At 45.1% G+C, this 27,066-nt stretch overlaps 1 protein-coding gene across 1 annotated transcript in view; it reads right to left on the bottom strand.

The window, feature by feature from the left end:
- Positions 1–5,209: 5,209 nt before the first annotated feature.
- exd3 (exonuclease 3'-5' domain containing 3) overlaps positions 5,210–27,066 on the bottom strand; it is a 66,243-nt gene continuing 44,386 nt past the window's right edge. The window contains exons 19-20 of the mRNA XM_072659320.1: positions 9,338–9,404; positions 5,210–7,098 (exon numbers count right to left, since the gene is read on the bottom strand). Coding sequence (XP_072515421.1) covers positions 6,767–7,098; positions 9,338–9,404 — 399 coding nt within the window. The 3' untranslated portion in view covers positions 5,210–6,766. The remainder of the gene's footprint in view (positions 7,099–9,337; positions 9,405–27,066) is intronic.

The raw sequence follows: 27,066 nt of genomic DNA, 5'->3' as shown, positions 1-27,066 counted from the left end.
TTAGGTGTGAGTGGATACGTACGAGTGGATAGATGCGAGTGGTCCCCTTTGATGGACTGGCGTCCCGTCCAGGCAGCATTCCTGCCCTTGGACCCTGTCCAGGATGAGGCGGGTATTAAGAACGATGGATGGATGGGGTGATGGACTTTCACTTGAAGTCCACAAGTATTCAGACACCCTTCTAATTAAAATCAGGCACTCAGTGCTGCACACACAGCCTGTGTAATAATGTTGAATAGGATGCTTTGGAGTAGCCAGACATGAGCCCAAGTCTACCATAGGTCGTAATTTAAGCTGGGGACGCTGAGATATGTCCCACCATGTTCTGACACTGCCTGGTCTGTGTCTGTGTAAAAATGGTGATCATATAGAAGCTTGAGGCAGAAACCTGTCCAGTGAATTTGGTAAACCATTGCCGATAAATCCGAACAGCCCTGTTGTTGTGTGAGCAGAATTAATGGAGAGCAGCTATTCAGTTCTTGTTTAAAAGGCTGTTTGGAAAGAAGAGGATTAGCTGCAGTTCATGTATACTGGGTTTAAATGAGTCGTCAGCTAGATAGAAGAGTTGCAACCCCCGTCCATGTGCCTCGTACTGTTCAAAACAAAGTAGACCAAGGCCTAGTGTTGGCTTGAGGTGTGTAAAGCCCCTAGAAGCCTCCAAAGCATTGGCATTCTCTGGAATGACAGAGCTCCACCAATATGTTTGGGGTGAGCTGGTGTGCCGGGACTAATCATCCAGCCTCAGTGCCTGACTTCATTTATACTCTTGTGGCTACATGCAACTCACATCCACACTGTTTCGCAACCACCCCCCCCCCTCCCATCCTCCCTTTAACTCCACCATATCTCACAATCCTAGGTCGACTTATCAAAGAAGGATCTGGCGGTCTACCACAAAACCGAAGCCATCTGACCTCCAGACCAGGGATCTCCACTTTCTCTTACAGTCTTCTCCCATATTATCATAAGCTGATGGCATGGTCTGAACTCTCAAACTCCATAGTGTTTCACCAAAAGCTGGGGAAATGAGCAGGTGTCTACAAACATTTGGACACACTTTGGTACACTTTGTCTAAATGTTTGTGGATACCCCTATTGTGCCAGGCGTGGACTAGAGAGGTATAAAGCCTTCCGACATTGAGCTGTGGAGCATCCAACATCCTGACCTTACTAACACTTAATTGTTGATTGCAATCAAATCCTCACAGCAATGCTCCTCCAAAATCTAGTAGAAAGCCTTCTTCTCTTGACAGTAGAGACAGTTACTCCAAAAAAAAGCAGAATCAACTCTTTTTAAATACCTTTGATATCAGAGCAAACAGTGGATGAGCAGATGTCCCAATACTTTAGTCCTTTTAACATACTATACAAGTGTTCGTTTTCAGAGGAATTTTTGATCTGTTCTATTACAGTCAAACTTTTCTCACCAGCAAATCAGCAATCTTTGCAGTTGCATTACAGAGAACCCTCAGTCTGATGTCCCTTGAACAGAGAGCCCCAGGCCTAAGAGACATAACCATATGAACATGAACATGGCTCGCAAAGACCAATACACAGCGTAATCTCCAGCAACACAGAACTGAGAAGGCCGAATGTGCACAAACCCAGTGAGTTATGACCTTACTGAAGGAGCCAGACTGGTGTGAGTTGCACACCACCCTCAGTGTCAGATGTACTGTACTTCACATATGAGTGTATCATTTTGGTGTCTCGCCACATTAGCCAGCCAACAAACCCCTCCCAGCGTCACCGAGGGCAGAAGACGTGCTATTAAAAAATTCATAAGAGCGGCAGGCGGCTTAACTTCATCGCACAGCTGTTGCGGCCCTTCGTTATTGGCGCTGGGAGCCGTGCCTCATTAAAAATATATACATCACAAAAAGGCCAGTGCTCAACTTGATCTGTCTAGAACCTTGAGAAAATATACACGGCTCTCGCAGAGTCGCTGTTAAAACACAGTTGGAAGGATGTATATTTGGTTTAGGCTCATTTTTAAGGGGGTGCTGGGTGGGTGGACGTATCCATGCTTCTAAATCTGACATTTTGTGACTTTTGTTGCATGGTGCAGCCGTCTAAAGCGTTGGCCCTGTCTTCAGGAGGTCGCTGGTTCACTCCGTGGTGATGCCACGGTCATCCGTGGCCAGGAGTTTTGGACAGCACACTTGATCCTGCTCTCCTTGGGTGGGCATGATGGCCTGCCGTCTTCCCCTTCACTGAATGCTGTGATGCTAATGAGTGTGGGCCTCGGTTGGCTGATGTAGAGAACTGGCACTCAGTGTTCTCCTCCGAGCGTGTTCAGCTTTCCATCATGTGTTTAATTTCCTATTAAACTGGTCTCTAAAATAGGAACTACTTTTCCTTCCTCAAAAATGGTTTAGCAAATATGAGTTATCTAACTTTCCACCTTAAAATTGTTTCTAAAATCCTTTTTTCACTTTTAAAAATCCTTTGAAAACAGGAACTTTACTTTCTACCTTTGCGGCAGTGGTGGATCAGCGGTTAGAGCTCCAGGCTATTGATGACAGGGTTGTTGGTTCGATACCCGGGCTCGGCAAGCTGCTGCCTGTTGGGCCCTTGAGCAAGGCCCTTCACCCTCTCTGCTCCCTGGGCTCCGCAGCAATGGCTGCCCACTGCTCCGGGTATGTGTGCTCACCGTCACTGTGTGTGTTTCACTGGCGTGCATTGGATGGGTTAAAGGCCGAAGCCAAATTCCATCCAAAAATCCAAATTTCACCCTAAAAATGGTGAAAAAAACAGGAACTACTTTTTCTTCCACCCTAAAAGTGGTTTAGCGAATGGGAACTACTTATTCATCCACATTAAAAATGATGTCCACCTTTTAAGAATAATTGGGAACCACTTCCAACTTTAACACGATTTAGCAAATAGAAACAACTGTTTTACAGTAGAAATCACAAAGTGATCTCGTGTATGAAAAGTACCGGATCAGGATATCAGCTTGGCTTTAGCCGCTATCGGATCGACGACAATATCCACAGTATCGTCCATCTCATCTCAGCCATGGCTCCCCACTAAACACCTTATTTCTGCACTGCCTTTATGTATTAATAGACTCCCATGTGCTGGGTCAGATGTGTCAGAGCAGGCATCACACAAACATGTGCAGAACCTCTCCAGCACCACCTTCCAGAACCACTGTTTTGTGCGGATGTTTTTTTTCCCACCCGTTTTCCGCACCCCCCCCCCCAAGCCCCGCCCATTGCGCTGGTGAGAATCGCGTTCTAGAACGTGGTTCTGCGTTTGAGGATGAACCCCTGGCCAATCCCAGCACGTTCTAGAACGCCGGGCCGAGGCTGGCATTCTAGGATCGTGCCACATTCCAGCCAATCCCAGCGCAGGAGGGCGGAAAACGGGTGTGAAGCGAAATAAGCCGCTGGCGTGACGTCTCGGCGGGGTGGGCGGGGCCTCGGAGCCCTATTGAGCCTCGGTACCACGTGCTGCAGGAGCGTGGGAAAGAGGCGAGCTTTTCTTCCCAGCGAAGAAAGAGCGAGGATCGAATAACAGCGCGGAGCGAGTGCGGAGGTAGCCCAGGAAAACACACCCGACAAGGGCACGATCACGAGATTACTCCAAGTGAACGCAAACACGGTCCCCGAGATACAGTTACAGTAAATACCTTCGATATTTATATTCAGGAGAGATGTATGTAGGCTGCCCTGCTGGGACTCTGCAGTCTCACACACACACACACACACACACATGCAGTGTCGAGGAATCTATGCAGCCCATCCTGTTTTGAAGCTTGCAAAACACCCTGGCAAGACTAGGGAGCCAAATGCCTCCTTGGCTTCAGTTCAGCTGGACCTCTTTCGGACGTTTACAACACTTGTGTACAACTGTAACACAAATCTGCACCATAGAAAGTCTCCACAAACTCATACTGACCCTAATGAGGTGACCTGTACCTGTAGTGATTGAATTATTGCACTTATTTAATTCTGCAACACCTGTGAAGCTCCTTTAAAGGGGAATTCCACCAAATTTTCAAACGTCCTCCGTAATTCAGTCAGGACGTGAACGGTCATTCCAAGTGGTGTTTGACGTGAAGATGTTAATTATTGTAGAGAAACTTGCTGATTCCTTACAGTGGTGCTGATAGGAACCAGGCGTCAGTCGCCATGGCGACAACAGGCATAGTGTTGTCCATTTATTTATCATCCAAGACCCACCAGTGAACTCGTATGACCAAATCACCTCCTTTCAGTTCAACTCACAACTTCTTTTTTGTAATAAATTAAGCTAATTTTCTACCCATCGACCCAATCCCTGTCCCCGTCCAACTCCCCAGCTCGGACACAACAGCTAACAGACATCTGTGCTGACCAACATCAGACTAGGGGTGGTGTGGGAGGAAGTGCCTCAACCCATCCTGAAAGAGTAAGGCCGACTGTGCTCTCTTTGACTCCGGCTGCTGATGGCAAACAGCATGACCCACCCAGGATTCGAACCAGTCATCCTCGGATCACAGTGGCTGTGCTTAGATGATGAGCATACATTCGAAGAAAGGTGTGTCCAAACTTTTGACTGTTAGTGTATGTTTGAAATATACGTTATAATATATATAATATATATAAGCTGAATTGCAAAACTACTGCAGTACACACACACATATATATATGTAGGTCAAAAATAACTCCAACCATTCGAGGCATGGCCTCCGCAAGACCTCTGAAGATGTCCTGTGGTATCTGGCAGCACCAAGATGTTAGCAGCAGATGCTTCAGGTCCTGTGAAGTTGTGAGGTACGGCCTCAATGGATCACATCAATGAGCCTCATGCGCTCATGACCCCGTCACTGTCCTTTCTTGGACCACTTTTGGTAGGTACTGTTTTCTGCATACCAGGACCACCCCACAAGACCTGCCTGATGTTTTAGAGATGTTCTGATCCAGTCGTCTAGACTGACTGTTCCCTTACTGCCCAATTTGTAGAGTTGAGAGTTGCAATTAGAACTAGATATTCAATAATCTTCATATCACCTGTTGGTGGTTTTAATGTTATGGCTGATCAGTTTGTTTCCCACACAGAATGAGGCCACTGTGACAGATCAAGTTGTTTAATCTGTTTCCTTTTAAGACAAGATGTACAAAAAAAATTGACATGAAATTATGTAAAAAAAATAATAATAATAAAAATAAAAAAACAAGAAAAAACTGAACAAAACACAAGAGTTCATAAAAGATCATAAATTAAGGAGGAGTTCATTACATTATAAGCACTGAGAATGAACAGCTGAAGCTCTAAAAATAAAACTGAGCCCAAATAAAAACACACACCACAGATACACCAGATAACGTGACTGGAACCAGAACCAGCACACTGTCAGTGGGCAGGTGTGAAAAAACAGAAGCGTCACACTTGATCCAGTCAATAATGCTAATGTTGCTAACAGTGAAAGACTGTGAACTGTCACCGAACTGCATCATTCACATGACATCATGCTAACTGTTGACTAGTACCTTCACTCACTGTTAGTGACATTAGCATGTATGGCTGAACTGTTCCTTTAAACCTTCAAATGGCTACGAGACCCTCTCAGAAAGGAAAGTACGGAGCCCCTAAAGTATCAAAGTTAGAGGAATAATATTTAGAGATATAATCTGTTCCCTCAACCTAATAAATCATTCCCTCAATTTAACAATCTGTTTTCTCAATTTAATCAACTGTTCAATCAGTTTAGAGGGGAAGCTTTAAATTGAGGGAATGACTTCTTAAACCAGGGGAACGGATTATCAAATTTAGGGTTCAATTTAATAAATAATGGGATGATTTATTACATTTAGGAAACAATTTATTAAATTGAGCGGAACGGATTGTCAGATTGAGGAAATGATTTAATAAATTGAGGAAACAGATTATTAAATTGAGGGAACGATTTATTAAATTGAGGGAATTATTTATTAAATTGAGGGAATTATTAAATAAATTGAGGGAACGATTTATTAAATTGAGGGAACAATTTATTAAATTATGGGAACGATTTATTAAATTTAGGTGGAAAGGATTGTCAAATTTAGGTAACAATTTAATAAATAATGGGATGATTTATTAAATTTAGGAAACTATTTATTAAATTTAGGTGGAACGGATTGTCAAATTGAGGAAACGATTTAATAAATTGAGGAAACAGATTATTAAATTGAGGGAATTCTTTATTAAATTGAGGGGAACGAATTGTTAAATTAAGGGAACAATTTAGTAAATTAAGGGAATTATTTATTAAATTGAGGGAACAACTTATTAAATTGAGGGGAACAGATTGTTAAATTGAGGGAATTATTTATTAAATTGAGCAATTGGATAGTTTTATATAGAGAACAAATTTTTAAATTGAGGGAACAAATTAATAATTCCCTAAATGTAATCCCTATTAAATTGAGGGAACAATTTCCTAAACAGACTGTAAAATTAAGGGAATGATTGAGGGAGCTTTTTAAGTCTCTAATTGATACCTTGGGGACTACACAGGAAAATGAACAACTGTTAAATCAGAGTCTGGGAGAGAGGGAGGGACCACAACAGGCTAAACAAGTGTCCCAAGTGTCACACCTATGGCCAGATCCCAATCAGAACCCATAGTTTCAACTGTTTCCCGCATGGAGGTAATGGAGCCAGTCCTGCACTGGCCAAAATCCAAACAGCGTGTCGTACAGTATCAGCAATCACATAATCCAGTCTACTGGAGGTTACTGAACAGCTCCGCGACAGTTTTGATGATCCAGACGTGACTAATTGGTTCTCCGAACTATTGGTTCACCAAACTACGCTGACTAGACACTTCCCCGTCTGACAGGTGCAGCACCTCCTGGAACTGCGAAAGCACTCGGTCATAGTGAGTCCCCTCCCAGAACACTTTCCCGCAGCCTGTGCAGATAAAGTACTCGGGGATCCGAGGTAGCAGACCTGTGGGTACAGTCTCCAGTTGGATCACGGCACCCCGGCGAAACCTGAAGGTCTCCGGGTCCAAGACAGATTGTGGGGCCCAGCAGCAGTGAGGGTTAAATATTTGGGCATCTGGGGATCTCTGGCCTTCAGACACCCGAGTGTTCTGTGGTTCGGAGTTATCCTGAAGAAGGCCTTTTGTATTTGGAATAAAAGAGAGTGAATTAGAGTTAAATAAACAGTTCAGTGCAACAAAAAAATCTGATAATTTCTATAAAATTCTATAAAATCACCCTGCAGACAAGCTCCTTTTGCTTCATATGCATCTCTAACAGTCTCTTTCTCTCTTTACTGACATTGTATCAATGAATCATCAATAGAAAGAAGCTAATGTTAGCTAATGAAGCATTTCCTGTTAGGATCAACTATAGAATTCACTGCTTATTTGATAGTAAAGCCACTTTTGAGAGTTTAACAGTAATCATTTATCATATTCATTAAAAATAAATTGGTATCTGATTAACTTTCTCCCCTGAGCCCAAATGTAGTCATGGGACGATCTCAGGATCTCAGAACTGCTTAAAAGAATCGCAAAAAAAAAAGAAATACATAAAAAAAATCATGAAAGAGGTGAGTGTGTTTTAAGTTGGAGTTTGTGGAGGGTTTTTTTTTTGTATTATTTATATATTTTTATATACATGAAAGTCGTCTACTGTGTCCGTTAACATCCTCTCAATAACAGCTGGATGCTTTGGGTATCGCTAAAACGCAAGCTTGCAAATGTTGCAATGTGTCAGTAGAGTTGTAGGCTAAATCTAAACCCCCAGACCAGCCTAAGCACTGTAAATCAGCTCTGTGTTCATTCTGAATCTTCAGCGTGTAGATGAGCCTATGCTCAGTATAACTGATTACCGCGTCCTGCTGTCAGCAGCAGTCAAACAGGAGTAGTCTGATCAGACGGAGAGAGGAGGAGCACAGTGAGCCGGGGGTGGTGCATCAGTTACGTGTGGATGTCATCATCTTTTGTTCTATATCATTAGGATGTGTCTATTTGATGTCAATTGTCTGAAAAATCTCTACATGGCAGTAATTGTGTGTGATGTTATTGCTGCTAAAAGTTCAGCACCTCCAGCTGCAGTAGTCACAAGGCTAAACACAGTAGCACAAAGAAGCGTCTTCTAGATAACAGAGACTCACACAGGACCGGGAACAATGGCAGGGTGTGATGATTTAGGCCTACAGTTTGTACTAGCTGACTAATTAGGGGCCCCCCATACTTCTACTCAGGGCTGGGCGATATGGTAAAGATACTAGATCACGATATTTGGCGCAACAGATAACACCACTACCTTCCAGTGAGCTACCACACTATGTGGGAGACTGGGGTTCGATTCCCGGTCTGGGTGACTATGCTGCGCCACACTAACAAGAGTCCTTGGGCAAGACTCCTAACACTGCATTGGCCCACCTCTGTAATACGAGTAACCTTGTAAGTCGCTCTGGAAGAGAGTGTCAGCTAAATGCCATAAATGTAAATGTAAAACACTTTTTTAGTGATACACAATATTTATCAGTCTAATTACACTGTTTATAATGAAACCTGCAGCTGATCAGTGTTTGTTAAGCACCAACAGTCTCCTCCATGTGCTTAGAAAAGCATACTGTCTATCACGATAACAAATTGTATCACGATATGATAAAATATCGTCATATTGCCCAGCTCTACTTCTACTACATACGCTTTGTAGGTCCAGGGAAGTTAAAGAAGCTTCAGACAACTACACTCAAAATAAGGGTGCTTCAAATAATAATAATAATAATAACAAAAGAATCACATAAAAAATACATATCAGATTTGTTATTATAGATGTATTATATATTCGATATATGTGTTTGTAGCTGAGATGTGTGAGGAGTGTGAAGTAATCTTAATCACAAACATGCTTCTTGATGGAAGCAAAAGTAGCTCTTCTTTGGTACTGTAAGACTGTAGCATGTGAAGCATGGCGCCATCTGTGCTAAGGGGGACGGGGGGCTGTGTAAATTAGATTTCAGTGATTCACTGTTTCTTTAAAAGTGTCTATAATCAAACGGATGGTGGAAAATGAACTCATCTAGTTGCCCTTGAAAAGGAAGTGCAGACGGCTTTGTTCCAATGTTTAATTTCACTGATTGCAGTCAGTGAATCACCTCTGAATGTTGTCAGAAGAGAGAAAGAGAGAGAGAGAATGAGCAAGAAGCTGAATATGTGTGAACAGCACAGTGAACAGCACAGTGAACAGCACAGTGAACAGCACAGAGAACAGCACCGTGTTGCAAAATGACAGTCATTACAGTACAATTACAGTAAATTAGCTGTGTTTGCTAAATTAACAGCTTCCCTCAAACGATCCGATGCACTCATTAGCACACGACCTCCACTTGATCAACTGACCTCGTTTGCTCAACATCTGTGTCATGTCTTCTCTGGACACCTTCAAGTACTCGTTATTATTGCAGGCCTTCAAAAACACAAGCAGAAAGAGCATCATTCATTTCTTTTGCATATTAATGAATTTGTACTTTCATGTATATAAATCACTTTCATCCAGGAATGGTGAACCAGACCCCCTCTATTATATTAAGAACAAGAAGGCCGTCCAACTCAAACACACAGCGCAAAGTTCACAGAATTCACATACTTCCGAGTGGAGCGTTAAGCAGCAGGAGGAAAAAAAGAAAAGAAGAAGAAGAAGATGATTTGTAATGAATAACTTATTTATTAGTTTTGGGGTCATAATTTTTAAAGCTGACAGGGACAGCTTTTTTTTTCTGAGCAGAAAAGGCGGTGAGACGGGTGACCCGGGAGGCTCAAGCCGAGTCAGATCACACATTTCACACAGCGTTGTAAATCCCACGCTTTCACACACACACATCGGTAGGTGCGAGGGAAGGAATACGTCTCGCCTCTGTGAGTTCACACCCCTGTGTGGCTTTTGTCTGGTCTGCGGAGTCTTCTTCACGACAGCAGTCTCCAGTGTGAGAGTGACCCCCGCCACTCCAAACAACACTCCACCGCTAAAAGCCCTGTCGCCACGTCTGATCCCCACCCCAGCAAACACTCTCTCTCTCTCTCACACACACACACACACACACACACACACACACACACACACACACAGTGACAGTCTGTCACTCGGGTCACTCAGAGTTAAAAGATAGTAATTATGCCGCAGTCGCCTCGAATTTAACCCTTCAAACCCGAGGGCCCGGAAACGGGGCCCCACCTTAATTTTGTACACTAAGAATTACAGAGCGAACGCCACTGTCCAGAAGTGAAGAATCGCTGTCTTCAATTCTAAAAAAACAGACACTCTAATCCTAATCCTAGTCTTCTGCACTTTCACAGCTTTCAGCTGATCAGTAGGAAGCCCCGAAGCTGGAAAAACAAACGAAGAGGTTTCGAGAAGCGTCCAGAACAATAAACGAGAGCAGCAGACCTTCATAACGCTGTGGAGCAGGGCTGCCCAAGTGTTGACCACAGGTCAGAGTCCGAAAATAAAATCTTGGGATCCATTTAATTGATCAGATCTTCTCTTCTTCTCCTCTTGTCTTACTCTCAGGCACTGCCACATCCAGTGATGCAGGGTTCCTTTATCTTCAGCAGACCTGGTATGAAGGCCTGGAATACTCCTGTTTTATAGTATTTCTGGTGTTATAAACGCTTGTAAGCTACACAGGCAAGGTTTTCCCTTCTCTTTTCAAGCTGTCATTTTGGAAATACAAGGTTTGTGTGTGACAGCAACGACACATGGTACTTACTATAGATTGGCCTTAAGGTTAATAACTGTAATACAGGCAGAAAAGTGGCTGAAGATACAGACAAGTCAGAAAATAAAGCTGATGCAATATTAAAATAGTAAAATTAGGGATTTTGACTCCTGAAAGTGATATCTGATGACCTATCCGTTTAATTATGTATTTATTTCATTTGATTAATTTCCATGTAAAGCTGGAATTCCCAGATCGGTGCTTCTCTACGCACAACACAGTCCCTGTTGTTAATAAACGGCATTTGCACATACCATGACAGCATGCAAATCTGTGGCTACCAGCTTCCCGTCGGCGTTAGCCGCAGATAACAGAGAGTGTTCTAGGGGCCCTGGCTGTTTAGGTGAGGGAGCTGTGTGTCCTCAGACTGCGCTGAACAGATGTACAGCTCGGCCCGACACATATGCTTAGTATGTCTTTGAGGTGACGTGAAACGATCCAGACGTGTGTGTGTGTGTGACTGACACAGGTGCCCTTCGCAACCCCTTGTTGCTCACTCTCACGCTCTCCCAATTCCACCTTGGATGATCTTTTCTTCCCACACACACACACACACACACACACACACACACACACACACACACACACACACACACTGCGGTGGTGGCGGGGTGAAAATACTGGCAACTATTTACCCAACTCCTGAGTTTCCCATGCCAGAGCAAGTCAAAACCTGCTTGGGCAACACACTGAGCTTATCCCAGTACAGCCTTGCCTTCCACCCTCTGTGTGTTCACGTTGAGAACCAAGCACGCAAGCTAGCACTCCCTCTCAAACACACACACGCACACACACACGCACACACACATATATATATATGAGACAGAAAGAAAGTCGTGACTATAAGGAACCCTCCGGCAAACGTGTCAAAGGCGCATGTAGAAGCCAGGTGTTTTTGTTATTGGTCCAGACTCGGTTTTCCACACGGCTGCCTGGGAGACCACTCTCCTGCACGTCCTTTAAAGCAACATTACGCAACATTAGCATTTTCACTCTAAACTAGCAGCTTTAGAGTCACGTTGATGCTGCGCTGACTGCAGTAAGAAGAATGGGGACTCTGTCATTCCTGCTCCTGTTCCTGCTCCGGGCCGGAACGCTGCTGCAGCATCGTGGAGGAGCTGCACGAGCAGAACTCGAGACCAGTTCCAAATCACCAAATGAACGAGCTTGTCGTGCAACAGCTGTACCGTCTCCGGCAGCTTGAATCCACCCCATGTGCTCCCGCCGCTCATTTTCACTTCTATTCTGGGTCGTTTTCTTCTCCTGTCGTTTAAAGGCCGACGATAGCCTGCCTCAGCGTCCTGTAACCGGTCCAAAAGTCCGAACCATCCAAAAAAAGAACTGCAAAGGAACTGAACCAGGGTCAGTTTGATCCAGTTGGATCCAAAACCACCTTTCACACTTGGTGTTTTGGCTCAGAACAGAACTGAAAAGTCAGAACAGGGTACACCACATGGACAAAAGTATTGGGACACCAATACCGAGACTAGCTCATTTGGTCTGACCATATTTTGGTCCTTTGGTCCAGATTGTGGTCTGGTGTACCATTTACGCCTTGGATTTTGGTTCAGAACTGAACTGAAAAGTCAGATGGTCTGGACCAAACAAGGTGCACTATATGGGCAAAAGTATTGGGACACCTAAATAGAAACCAAGTTATTTGGGACTTTGGTCCAGACTGTGGTCTGGGGTACCATTTACACCTGGTGTGTTGGTTCAGAAATGAACTGACCAAACAAACAATGTGCACTATATAGACAAAAGTATTGGGACACCGTAACCAACTCTTTTGGTCTGGCCATATTTTGACCCTTTGGTCTGCACCATGGTTGGAGGAACAGTTCACACCTGGTATTTTTCAACAGAACTGAACTGAAATGTCAGATGGTCCAGACAAAACAAGGTACAATATATGGACAAAAGTATTAGGACACCTACATTGAGACCAACTATTTTGGTCGGACCAAATTGTGGTCATTTGGTCTTGACTGTGACCCAAATTACCTTTCAGACCTGCTATTTTGGTTCGAGCTGATGTGAATGTACGGACCAAACAAGGAAGGTGTGAAAGCACCCTCATTTATTTCATATCCAAAAAAAGCTAATACTGTAAAATCAGACATTATCTAAACACCAAGCAGACAGTAAACCACGTAAATCACACGGCACAGCAGCTGCGCAACGTCAGGCACTAATTTGAATCATTTTTGTAAAAAAACAAAAAAAACCCAAATCCCAACAAGGGAATAAAACACACTCCGACCCGGCCTTCGTCTTTTCCAGACGTTAACAAACACAACACTGGGCCCACATAAGGGTTCAATCAGCAGCAACTTTTCTCTGTAAGACTGTGAGTGAGTGAGAGTGTGATAGAGTGACCGCAGACTGGCTGGGCGGGTGGATGGGTGGGGGGGAGGGAAAACAGTGAGTCTTTCTGACTCACACACAGACGTTGTACCCCTCTCTCGCTCGCTCTCTCTCTCTTTCGCTCTCTCTGCCGCTCCCATGGGAAAATCCTGGACTGCACACACAGGAGGCAGGGCCGTCGAGTCACGTGACCATGCAGCCGACCAATGGCGTATGAGCGATTTGATTCAAACGGCCGCAGAAGCAGGTATAGTGCTGCTGGTGTGGGAATAAAGGAGGCAGTGGGGGAAGGGGGGAGTGAGGAGGGTGGGTTTCCAAACCAGTTCTGTTTCCCACTCAGTAAACCCTCGTCTTAGCTTTTCAGAACAGTCCTGGACAAGCAGAGACGGAATCACACTAATCCCCAGCACCCAGCCACCAGGCCACGGCCTACAACCCCTCTGTGGATGACACTGTGATTTAGTCAGAGGTCTTATGAAGATCTCAGCATGATTTATTAGCGAAGTCTTAAAGTATTTGTTCAGGTATTAAACAGAGCTCCAAAAGAGCCCCTGAAAAACACTAGCGACGGACATACAGCTACAACTATTAGCAGAATATCAGATTCCCCACAAAACAAACAAACACACACACACACACACACACACACACACACACACTCAAGCTCTAAATAGGAAACAGAAAGTTTCAGTCCACTCTGTAATTAGACCCCAGAGTGCTCATTGACTTTTAGTAAACTGCCCAAAGTTGACCTCCCCTCTTTCTCCTCCACACTGCCTTAAGGTGGTTTTCATTAGTGGGCCTGTCAGTGCTAATAGCCAGTATGTGTGTGTGTGTGTGTGTGAGTGAGTGCGAGTGTGAGAGAGAGAGAGAGAGAAAGACTATTTCTGTCCAGTGTGCAACAAGTAGACAGTCAGCCAGCACTGTCCACATGCATTCCCCATTTTCTTCATATAAGCAGTAGTTAATCAACGGGACATAAACTGTACTTTGCTATAAGGATGCATACATCAAATAAAATAAAATAAAATAAAATAAATCCCTTGCATATAAACAAACAAACAAAAATGAATTAATTAATTAATACACTGGTAACTGACTGGTCTTGAACTGAACTGGCATGTGAACTGTTCAGCACCTACAAACTAAAAACAATAAACAAACAAACAAAGTGGTAGATTGTTGAGTGGTCACAAACTGTCCACTCACAAACTAAACACTATGAAATAAAATGAAATGAAATGAAATGAAATAAATATATTCATTAATAATATCAACTGTATCAAAACTATAAATAAACAAATTTATAAATAAATAAATAAATAAATAAATAAATAAAGTGGTAGATTGTTAAGTGGTCACAAACTGTCCACTGGCATGCAAACATTTCAGCACTTGCAGACTAATAAATATCTAAATAACTAACTAACTAAATATATAAATAAATGTAGTGGTAGAAAGTCAACTGTATATTATTATTAGTAGAGGAACATTTTAGCACTTTACAAACTACAATATATACAGGAAACTACAAAAAAAAACTACACAACTGATCAGTTGACTAACTAAGCAAATCAAAGGGTAGATAGTCAAACAGTCACAAACTGTCTACTAGCATTTGAACTTTTCTTCACTGCTTACAGAATTTAAGTTAAAATTTAAGTATAAACATTAAACTAAACACAGAAATATAATAAATAAATACATAAATAACAGTAGAGAGTCGACTGAAATGAACTGACCACTGATTAAATAAATTCATTAATAAATACGAGTAGACAGTCTACTGGTCATGTCAACTGGGAGGTGATTTTTGACAAAATAAATAAATAAATAAATGTAAATAGTCAACTGGTCGTTTCAGTAAAACTAATAGTAATTAACTAATAATACTATATTGTTAATTTGTCATGAACCGTCCACTAGCATGCGGCCTGGTCATTCAGCTACTTTACACTCCACCCATTGCTGCCACAGTTGTGTAAATGCGTGCACACACACACACACACACACACACACACACACACACACACACACACACACACACACACACACACACAGCCTGTCTAGCCCCTGTAGAGAAGTACTAACAATAGAATAGGTTCATCTAGAGCAGATGAACATGAACCTGTTGGCACCATGCCCAATGCTAGGCAGGGGCTAGAGGGTTACAAAGCCCACCAGCATTGAGCTGTGGAGCAGTGGAAGAACTGTGTTTTCTAAAGTGATGGATGATGCTCCATCCAGTACTTTTTGAACGAGTTGAGAAGTTGAGGATGATGTGGGGTGGTAAATCATCAAACATCCTGACCTCACTAACGCACTAGGTGTCCCAATACTTTTGTCAATTTAGTGAATAAGCAAAGAAACCAAATAATGAACAACATTAAATAACCTGCATCTGCACTGATAAAAGCTGCCTATTTGGGCCATTGGAGTGGTGGGCTAGGGGCTGAAGGCGCGAGTGTGTTGGCAGCTTTGCCTGAGGGGGACGTGGTGTACGATGGAACCCCACGCAGGGGCAGGGGAGCAAGGACACAATGGCCAGCAAGGAGGCTCTTTGTGTGGGCTTTGGGCTCTGAGGCCTCAGGGCCAGTGGAGGCTTTGTGTGACGCTCTGGGCCCGAAGCTGCTAGCCTTTCCACCTCGAGCTATTGATGCCTGGCCTCCTCTCAGAGTGTCAGAGTGGACCTCTTTAGCGCTGCCCAAAGCCAGGGATAATAGCCTGACTGCCAGCGGCCTAGAGCCATGATAGTGCATAGCTCTCTTTCTCTCCCTTTCACTCTCTCCCGGGGGGGTGGAGGGGTCACCGTCAATGACTCGCACATACTTGCAACTGCCATGGCGATGGTAGACTGGAATCTGGGGACTTTTCTCAGCAGCCACATAGGTGCCTAAAGCAGGGGTAATATAGGGAAAGTGGTGGGACCATCCCTGACTGCGAGAACAGCTGAGAGGAGAGATGGGATGATAAGATAAACTCTATGTCCAAATATCTGTTTGCATCCACTGCTGACACAGACGTGCAACTGCACACACACACACACACAGCTTGTCTAGTCGCTGCAAAGAAGTACTGCCAATAGAACAGTACTCTGAACCTATTGGCACCATGCTGCCTAATGCCAGGCGTGGGCTAGAGGGGTATAAAGCTTGTGGAGCAGTGGAACTGTGTTCTCTGGAATGACGGGATGTTATTTTGGGATGAGTCGGGGAGATGGGGGAGAAGTGGAGTGGTGATCATTCAACATCCACACTAACTAACGCTCTTGTGGCCGAATGCAATCAAACCCTCACAGATATGCTCCAAAATGTAGTAGAAAGCCTTCCCTGGACAGTAGAGACAGTAACTCAGGAGAGTACTACTTTCGGGAGAATTACTGAAAGAGCAGGTGTCCCAATACTTTTGTCCATATACTGTTTATTAGGTACATAAAACTATGACCGCTCAAGTGACCAAATAAGTGACCATATTTCGATCTGTCCACTCGTCATGAAATTCACCTGACACAATGTTCAACAATGAACAACTTCTGGATTCACATTATGTCAGCTGTGGTCCTGGGGTCGCTTTGTCATCAGCGGCCGGAGCCCAAGAGAGCACAATTGGGTTAGATAGCACTCTGAAGGGGTGGATTAATAGGAAGAAAAAAAAACATTATTATATTATAATAATATGTATTATATATTATTAACCTGCCATTATTTTATATTATATATCCTATTCTTAATAATGATATACATACATAAACTACACAACTTTATATGTATACACACACACACACACACACACACACACAGAGATATGTATGGAAAAAAATATGGTCTTTAAATGTTGTAATTAAATAAAATAATAAAACTGGTAAATATGTCTGGTTCTGAACGCCTGAACAGTACAGTAAGAAAGAGCGAGAGAGAGAGAGAGAGAGAGCATGTGTGAGAGCATGTGTGAGAGCGAGAGAGCGCAGGTTGTCTCGTTGCATTGCCGTCCCGCCACGCCACGCCCAATTAACCGTGACAATCATCCCATCCTGTTTCCCAGTGCCCTGTCATGGGAGCGCTACCAGATTCCACTGAGCGAACCCGGCAGCGCATATTTCACACTCGCCGCTGTTGTCTTTTCTTTGTCTTTCCTCACTCTCTCTTTTCAACGTGCACATACAGAAAGCACGCAGGGAATGCTGCCGGAATGCTCCATGATTCATCTACAACTGTAAATATTAACTGAGGCAGCCCAGAGGCCAAGTTCAGGCTTGAGAACTCCGCAGGCTGTTCCAGCGCATCCCGCACCTTGCCGTTCCACCACCCGCACCCCAGGCCAGCGGGATTCACTCCCAAATTACCTGAAAAGAGGAGCTACAGTCCACGGTGGCACTCTCACATTACTGCCCAAGATCTCTAAATACCGAATTCAGCTCATTTTAGGGGAGGTTCACCTTATTTCTCATTAGAGCAAAAGTATCTGGACACCTACCTAATTGAGGAATTCAGCTCATTTAAAGGGGAAGTTCATATAACTTAACATTAGAGCAAAAGTATCTGGACACCGATCCAACTGGTGAATTCAGTTCATTTTATAAGACGTTCCCCTTATTTCTCATGTAAGCAAAAATATCTGGACACCCATCTAAGGAGTGAATTCAGTTCATTTAAGGGGCATTCAGAAGAGCGTAGAAAGAAGACAGATGTAGTTAGCTCTAAATATAATGCAGAAAGTATGACCAGGTTTTTTCAAATGGTTTGGTGCTACTTATTAAACTTGCAGTCATGTGTTCTGGGTTACAGTGATCTGTAGGGAGGTAGAGACAGTGTTTTATGGAGATTTGGGTAGAATATTTCCATGCAAATTCTAAAAGATATCAATAGAAAGAATATAATATGCTTGGGTATCGTTAAAGATGTTGTGAAGTTGTGCTATGATGGGACAAAATGTGCCAGTTTAGAGGTTTGGGTTTTTTTTAGGGGTTGTGTCGATGCTGGTCTGGCTCCTAAAGCCATCAAAGCCAGTGTAACTAACATCAGATGTTGGGTGTCGGGCACTGCTGCTATCGCGCCAGTGTCAGTGGCTTTGCAGATGTAAGAAGGTCCTCATTTAGGGCTGGGAAGTGTGTGTGAATGAGTGTGAATGACATCTCTCTACACAGGGAGAAACACACACACACACACACACACACACACACACACACACACACACACACACACACACACACACACACACACAGAGAGCAGAGCAGAGGAGATAAAGAGGAAATGAAGGGCGAGGGGGAGCGGGGTTAAGTGCTAATGATGGCAGGATGAGATGAGTGTGAGAGGAAAGCGGGGACTTCAAAGACAGAGAGCGCTCTCGCAGTGCCCGTGTCAACAAGAGGAGCGGGGGGGGGGGGGGGGGGGGGGATTTGGGGGGTTTGGGGTGTGAAAGACGGTCCAAAAAATAGAAACAGGACGAGATGATGAACAAAAAAGCACAGTGGAGGGAGAGATAAGTGGGGTAGTGTGTGTGTGTGTGTGTGTGTGTGTGTGTGTGTGTGTGTGTGTGTGTTTTGGGCTAGGGGTGGGGGTGGGTACAGGGTTGCTTCACCTCTGGTGTGAAAGCAGTGAGGTGAAATCTAAAGAATGGCCTGAGAGAGTTCCTGTGTCATGGACCTCACAACTAACCCCCCGGCCACGTCTCCCTCTCTCTCTCTCTCTCTCTCTCTCTCTCCCCTTTCCCTCTCGCTCTCTGGCTTGCTCGCTCCCCGGCCGGCCCCAGTGTGAATTCCCCAGGGCCAGAAGCAGTCCCCTTTCAGTCTCCTGTGACACAGTCATTATGAGTGTGGGAACTGAGTCCATCCCTCACTCACTCACTCCCTCCCTCCCTCCCTCTCTCCCTCAGTGCCCCCAGCCCACCATACCCATCTTTCTCTCTCTCTCTCCTTCACCCCCCCCACTTTCTCATTCCATTCTCTCTCTCTCTCATTTTCTCTCTCCCTCACATTATCTTTCCCTTTGTCTTCCCCATTTCTCTCATTTATTCTCTCTCTCCTTTTCCTCTCAGTATCTCTCTTTTCCTCTCTCCTTCTTTCCTATCCCCTCTCTTTTCCTCCCTCTCTCCCTCTTTCCTATTCCCTCTCTTTTCCTCCCTCTCCCTCTTTCCTATTCCCTCTCTTTTCCTCCCTCTCTCCCTCTTTCCTATTCCCTCTCTTTTCCTCCCTCTCCCTCTTTCCTATTCCCTCTCTTTTCCTCCCTCTCTCCCTCTTTCCTATTCCCTCTCTTTTCCTCCCTCTCTCTTCTTTCCTATTCCCTCTCTTTTCCTCCCTCTCTCTTCTTTCCTATTCCCTCTCTTTTCCTCCCTCTTTCCTATTCCCTCTCTTTTCCTCCCTCTCTCCCTCTTTCCTATCCCCTCTCTTTTCCTCACTCTCTCCCTCTTTCCTATTCCCTCTCTTTTCCTCCCTCTCTCTTCTTTCCTATTCCCTCTCTTTTCCTCCCTCTCTCTTCTTTCCTATTCCCTCTCTTTTCCTCCTCTCTCCCTCTTTCCTATTCCCTCTCTTTTCCTCCCTCTCTCTTCTTTCCTATTCCCTCTCTTTTCCTCCCTCTTTCCTATTCCCTCTCTTTTCCTCCCTCTCTCCCTCTTTCCTATCCCCTCTTTTTTCCTCACTCTCTCCCTCTTTCCTATTCCCTCTCTTTTCCTCCCTCTTTCCTATTCCCTCTCTTTTCCTCCCTCTTTCCTATTCCCTCTTTTCCTCCCTCTCTCCCTCTTTCCAATTCCCTCTCTTTTCCTCCCTCTCTCCCTCTTTCCTATCCCCTCTCTTTTCCTCTCTCTCTCCCTCTTTCCAATTCCCTCTCTTTTCCTCCCTCTCTCCCTCTTTCCTATCCCCTCTCTTTTCCTCTCTCTCTCCCTCTTTCCAATTCCCTCTCTTTTCCTCCCTCTCTCCCTCTTTCCTATCCCCTCTCTTTTCCTCCCCCTCTCCCTCTTTCCTATCCCCTCTCTTTTCCTCCCCCTCTCCCTCTTTCCTATCCCCTCTCTTTTCCTCCCATTCCCTCTTTCCAATTCCCTCTCTTTTCCTCCCATTCCCTCTTTCCTATCCCCTCTCTCTTCCTCCCTCTCTCCCTCTTTCCTATCCCCTCTCTTTTCCTCCCTCTCTCCCTCTTTCCTATCCCCTCTCTTTTCCTCCCTCTCTCCTATTCCCTCTCTTTTCCTCCCTCTTTCATATTCCTTCTCCTTTCCTCCCTCTCCTCCCCTCCAATTCTCTCTTTTCCTCCCTCTCTCCTCCTATTCCATTTTCTTTCTTTTCCTCCTTCTCTTTTTTATCCCCAGTTTCCTTCCTCTACTTCTTTTCTGTTCTCTTTTCCTTCCTCTTTTCTCTCTCTATCCCCCTCTCTCATTCTTTATCTCCTGTCGTTACCATTCGTCCTCTCACTACTTCATGTTACTGTTTCCTTAGCACTTGTTCATTCCTCCTCTTTCATCCCTCACTCTCACTCTTTGCCTTCCTCTCGTGCTCCTTTCTTTCACATTGTCTCTACTGCTTTAGTTAATTAATATTTCCTCTCATCCTCCTCCTTTACCTTTCCCTCTCCCTGTACGTATCCCTCTCTCCACCTCTTTCTCTGTCCCTCTCTCTATCTCTCTCTCTCTCCAGCCCCCCTCTGTTCTGTGCTGATTTCGGACATGGACTTGCTGACCCCCTCTCCCCCTCCCTCTTCCAGATCAACCCCCCCCAACCCCCCCACCCCCCGCGACATCACTGCTATCTCCCAGCACAGAGCTGTCTCTCCCTCTCTCCATCAAACGCTCCCCCCCCTCCCCTCCATCCCTGACGCTATCTCTCCACCGATAACCATGGGAACCGCTGTGTGGGAACCGTCCGGCCCGGCTCGGCTCACCAAAATAGAAAAGAAAAGAAGAAGCCAGCGAGCGAGACAGAGATGGAGACAGAGGAATATCTCCTGGGGGGCTTGGGGGTTGGGGGGGGGGTTTAATGAACAGAGATGGACAGGTAGAGGGGGTAAGGGGTAAAAGGGTCGGATGCAGGACAGCTCTTTCAGATCAGAGGAGCTCCAGCTTTGATTTCAGCTCCCCGACCTACGGCATTATCCTCACAGTTCCCGCAAAGCTCTGGGGCTGCAGAGACAGGGATGCACTTCCTCCTTTGTAATGGAGATCTTCAAAGTGAACCAGAGAGGATAGGGAGGCCAGCTAGCAGACAATAGCTGAGGCCTACTAGGAAACCAGCATCTGATAAAGTAGTCAGGTAGAAGCCCCAGCTGGTCCCTCTCTTTTCAGTCCTGATCCCAATTCACCTCCTTTCTCAACTCAATGAATTACTGGATTATTAAAAGTCAATACATGTTCATTTAATTAACTTAATCAACTTTACATATAAAAATCACACTTGTTTGATCCCAATGATGCCACAGCCCTCCATACTCGGGAGTCCTAGAAAGTCCCATACTTGGCCTTGCTCTCTCTGGCTAAGGGTAGGAGGCCTTCCTTCTGCCCAAAGCCATTTAGCAGGACGCTAACCAGTGTGGGCGTCTGTCAGCTGTCCCATCATGTTGCATTAGCAGCAGTTCTTGGTGGAATCAAGCACTAGTCGTCATACAGCTACTTTAAGATGCACCCATTGCTGCAAATGCACACCCACACAACACGTCTAGTCCCTGTAGAGAAGTACTACCAATAGAATAGGACTGTCTGGAGCAGATGAACCTATTGGCACCGTGCTGTCTAATGCCAGGCATGGGCTAGAAGGGTATAAAGCCCCCCAGCATTGAGCTGTGGAGCAGTGGAAGAACTGTATTCTCTGAATGATGGTTGGTGCTCCATCCAACACTTTTAGGAGGAGTTGGGGATGATGAGGTGGGGTGAATGCAATCAAACCCAGCAAAAAAAATAAACAGCAATGATTTATTGACAGCATGACAGCAAGGATGAGCTCCTTTTTAATACTCCTGATCTCAGAACAAACAATGAATTAGCAGGTGTCCTAATACTTTTGTCCACCTAGGTCTGATTAACACCTCATGTTAGATGTGTAACCTAATTATTACCACTTTACTAGATTCCTTCATTTTTATACTGAATCTGACCTCTACCATAGGGGTAAAAAAAAGTCTCATTGGCCCCCACCACCCCGTCCCCCGTCCTCCCGTCCCTTCCATTGAGAAGGGATCGGAATTAGACTGGGCTGTAACACAGCAAGATAATCGGGACATCCCTAGAAAGGACCATAACGGGAATTAAGGCTTTCGGAACCCCCTTAATTGTCCATCCTCCTCCTCTTCCTCGTGCGTAAGCGCCACAAGTGCAGTCGTGCGGTTCCTGTGAGAAAACTGACCTCTCCATCCGGAAGAAAGAGAGAGAGAGAGGGGGAGAGGGAGAGAGAGAGAGAGAGAGAGAGAGAGAGGGAGAGAGGAACGCATGCATCTCTTCTTTTTTTGTGCTCAGATATTTTTCCATTCCAATTTTATCCCGTGTCTTTCGATAGGCCAGGCTCTCCCGGTCTCAGGCCTTTCCCAAGCCAGAGAGTCTGACCCCGGCATGCACGCACCTCGGACTTCCCATGGGGGAATCTCCGCTGCTCTCTTCCCACCCAGCGCTGCCCAGCGATCAGGAGCGCACTCGCTCCCAGCCCCCGATAACATCAGCCAGGCCTACAGCGGCGGAAGCTCTGCCAACCACTGCTGACCCCCATTCCCAAGCCTAGCACACACACACACACACACACACACACACACAGGGGTATGCGTGCACACACACACAGAGTTAAACAGACCTACAATGTAAGGCTAAGAGGTTAATCTCTCTCAAATAAAAGACGGGGTGCACACAAATATTCACACAGAGTTAACATGCCACCAGTACACAGACCTGCTACACTTTATGTCCAAATGTTTGTGGACACTCCTTCTAATAAATGCATTCAGTTACTTTAAGCTGCACTCATTGCTGACACAGATGTAGAACAGTACTGCCAAAAGAATAGGACTCCCTGGAGCAGATACACATGCACCTAACGCCAGGTGTGGGCTAGAGGGGTATAAAGCCCCCCCACAAGCAGCATTGAGCTATTAAGCTCCATCCAATTCTTGTGTTGGGGGGGGGGGTTATCCAACATCCTGATATCACTAACGCCCTTGATGCTGAATGCAAGCAAATGCTCACAGCAATGCTCCTTCAAAATCTAGTAGAAAGCCTTCTTCCCTGGACAGTAGAGACCGCTACATCTAAGTGAGGGCACACACACACACATACACACACTTCGCTGTTCCATAGCTCTTCTCCCTTGGCAAACACAAAACTATGGGTCACTCGTTTTTCTCTTCACAAAACACACACACACACACACACACACACACACACACACACACACACACATTCAGACATACACACAGACTTATACAGACACAGACAAAACACACACAAGCACTTGGGTTCCGGAGTCCTTCTGTTTTGGTTCTCACACACACACACACACACTCACAAGCTAGACTGGGACTCATTTGGAGCCCATCAATACACAGCCACATGGTGCCAGCCCAGACTCGGAGCATGCAAACCCAACGCAAACACCATTCCCATGGACCAACAACAACAGGCCACTATTAGCAGCACTGCTGGCACCAGCGCGGCCCTTGCCAGCCTGGCACTGGGTTCAGCTCTATGAACCCTGGCCCAAAATACATCTGCGTGATTCTATGTGATCCAAATACTTTCCTCTTCCACTAAACGTGCTATTAATGGAGCAGACATAACAAAATAAGGAGCCGGTTGCCCATTACAGTACATTACAGACTTCACTGGTAGGGATGATGCCCCCAAGTCTGATCCAGGTCCAGGTGATACCAGCTGATACCGATTAAACCTGATATTTGCTTTTCATAGACTGTCACTATTATGAGAGAATCATGCTGGTCATGCTGCTAGCCATCAGCATTGCCCCAGCCAACACGCTCGTGTGGGACTCACCACGTGGAATAGCGGCTAGGTGGGTTCCAGGTGGACAAGGACTGGGATTGTACATAAGTTGTTACTGGGACTCAGCTGGGCTTCCCAAATGGGCCCCATCCTTACAGCCCAGCCTAATCTCACAAGGGTTCCATCTAGGCCCCATGTGTGCAGTGTACAACCCAGATGGGGCCCATGCTTAACCCCTCCTGGTCCCATTACTGACCCTGCTGGGACCCTCATGGGCATCCATATGTGTGGCCAACATGGTTGCCTAATCATACAGGCCCACATGGGCATGTTATCTCGGTGCAGCTAGCAGTGAGTAATTCTGCAGTCACACAGAAAGACAGACAAACGGCCAGAGTTAGGAAACAAGCCCCTCTTCAGTCCAAATGGGACAAGGGAATAGAGAGATAACCGCTGAAGCGGGGGAGGCCGACAGATATACACACTTTCTGACGCCCTCGGTCCCTCTATCGAAGTAAATCACACACACAAACACACACGCATGGCACCCTCAGCCAACACACACACACACACGCACACACAATTCATAAGAAAGAGTACATTCATGAACTTTCCGAACGTTTCCGAGCACACCTCGTAAAAGTGTCCATCAAAGCACACTCTCACACATGCTCCAGCAGCAGAGAGCGAGAGAGAGAGGGAGGAAAGCAGGGCGAGAGACACAGAGGTAGACAGAGGAAGTTTTGTCTCTTCCAGCTGCTGTAAAATTCCCTTAAAAGAGCATGTGGTCCGAAATCGCTGACGTAGCTGCCAGTGAACACAGGCTCGCAGGAGCCAGTTTGCGCCATGCAAATCAGATAACCGCTAACTACTTCCCAGTGTCTTTCAGGCGTTATCTGTCATGCTAGAATCCAGTTTATAGAGTTCAGCTGAAAGGAACTGTTGTGAAATACCTTCTGTTACTCTCAATCATTCTCATTACTCTGCGAGGGACGAAAATAGGCCAGCTAGTGTCCAGCTGCTGGACCGATGTTTTACCCCTGTGCTGTCACCCACTAAAAATGCATGATCTGTTGAGGCTTCACCAGATAACAGCAGAAAATGGGCAAATCAGTGGCCTTTAAGCAGCACTGTGTACACAACCTGATACACATGTAGAAATGCTCAGGGGCATGAAGGGGTATAGAGCTGTGGAGCAGTGTAAACAGATTTTCTACAATGATGCTTGGTGCTCCATCCAATATTTTGTTGGGCGAGTTGGGGAGGTGAACAACCAACGTCCTGACCTCACTAACGCTCCTGTCGCAATCAAATCCACACAGCAATGCTCCAAATCCAGTAGAAAGCCTTCTGCCCTGGACAGTAGCGGCAGTTACTCCAAACAGGATCAACTCTTTTTTAATAGCCTTGATTTCAGAAGAAACAATGAATGAGTAGGTGTCCCATTACTTTTGTCCATATATGCTATTTGTTTTTATATTTGTACAGTTACAGTAAAGATGATTTAATTTTGATATTTTGGGCATGGGGGGGGGTATACAGGGGTATTGCCTGTATTTCATATTTGGATAGTATCTGTGTTACCACCTGGCTTTTCATGTGGTCAAGTGAAATCTGAATGACCAGCCACTGGTCAAACATAAAAAATCACCCCAAAAAAACATGTAAACCATCAAATATTCTGAAAGAATCAGTCACACACAGTTACAGGACTACACAGTGTCCAGTGGAATAGTGAGTTTTTGTAAATGGCAACTGATTATATTGTAGCGTTAATTTTATATTGCATTACATACATTTAATTTTTATAAACCTTGTGTAACAGGGTGGTAAAATGAGCTTTTTACATTTATTTTACTTCTGCTGATCTGAAAGGAGACAATTTGGTCATAGAAGTTATTAAGGCTCCTTAGGAGTTTTGATAAATGAGTTTATGTATTAATGTCCATTAACATAGTTTTGATTATACAGGTCTTTACCTCCTTCCTACCCTCACAAACAAATACACACACACACACACAATGCCATATACCTACAACTTGGGGCCTACTTGAAGCCCCCCGCCACAACATCTTAACCACAGTGGACACCCTGTGTTTCCTCAGTGTCCTCTTTTCTTAAAACCAAAACTATGGTCACTTCATTATAGCATATAAACAGAGCTGTATGTTCCCTAAACACTGAACATGCATCATTCTCAAACTGCCTCCTGAACATTGCGTGTTTTAGGAATTTGCACCTGAAAGAATACACACACACACCTTCAGCACAGGCCCAAAGCCTGCACATCTCACCTGTGTGTATGTTAAAAAGAGAATGATCTATGGTAACCCCTCCTGCTCTCCGTCTCCCTCTCTCCCTCTTTCTGGCCCTCTGTGGTTTGAGAGAGAACCCCCCCCCCCCTCCCACCACTGCTCCAGTGAACACTCTCTCACTCTCTCTCTCTCTCTCTCTCTCTCTCTCTCTCTCTCTCTCTCTCTCTCTCTCTCTCTCTCTCGAACATAAGCAGGGCTGTCTGCCCGAGGCCAATTCTCATGACATCACCACCCTGCTGGAATGCTCCCTGTCAAAAGCCCTCAACTGGAGGAGCAGAGAGGGGAAGAGCTCGCTCATTCCATTCCTCTCCGACTAGTTTTGAAATATTTAATATTACATACACTATACAGGCAAAAGTATTGGGACACCTGCTTATTTACAATTACTTCCTGCTTTTGTTGGAGTAACTGTCTCTACTGTCTAGGGAAGAAGGCTTTCTACTAAACTCTGGAGCATTGCTGTGAGGACTGGATTGCATTCAGGGACAAGAGCATTAGTGAGGTCAGCATGCTGGAAGATCACCACCCCACCTCATCCTCAACTCCCCAACTCTTCCCAAAGTGAAGGAGTGCCATCATTCCAGAGTTCCACTGCTCCAGGGTTGTATACCCCTCTAGTCCACGCCTGGCATTAGGCAGCATGGTACCAACGGGTTCATGTTTATCTGCTCTAGAGAGTCCTGTACTACAGGGGCGAGACAAGCTGTGTGTCAGCAATGGATGCTTATTTAAAGTAGCTCAACACATTCATCAGAAGGGGCGTCCACAAACAGTT

Source organism: Salminus brasiliensis, chromosome 16, assembly GCF_030463535.1.
Source record: "Salminus brasiliensis chromosome 16, fSalBra1.hap2, whole genome shotgun sequence".
Classification (NCBI taxonomy): domain Eukaryota; kingdom Metazoa; phylum Chordata; class Actinopteri; order Characiformes; family Bryconidae; genus Salminus; species Salminus brasiliensis.
The sequence above is the reverse complement of the archived record's forward strand: the minus strand, read 5'-3'. Positions and strand labels throughout refer to the sequence as shown.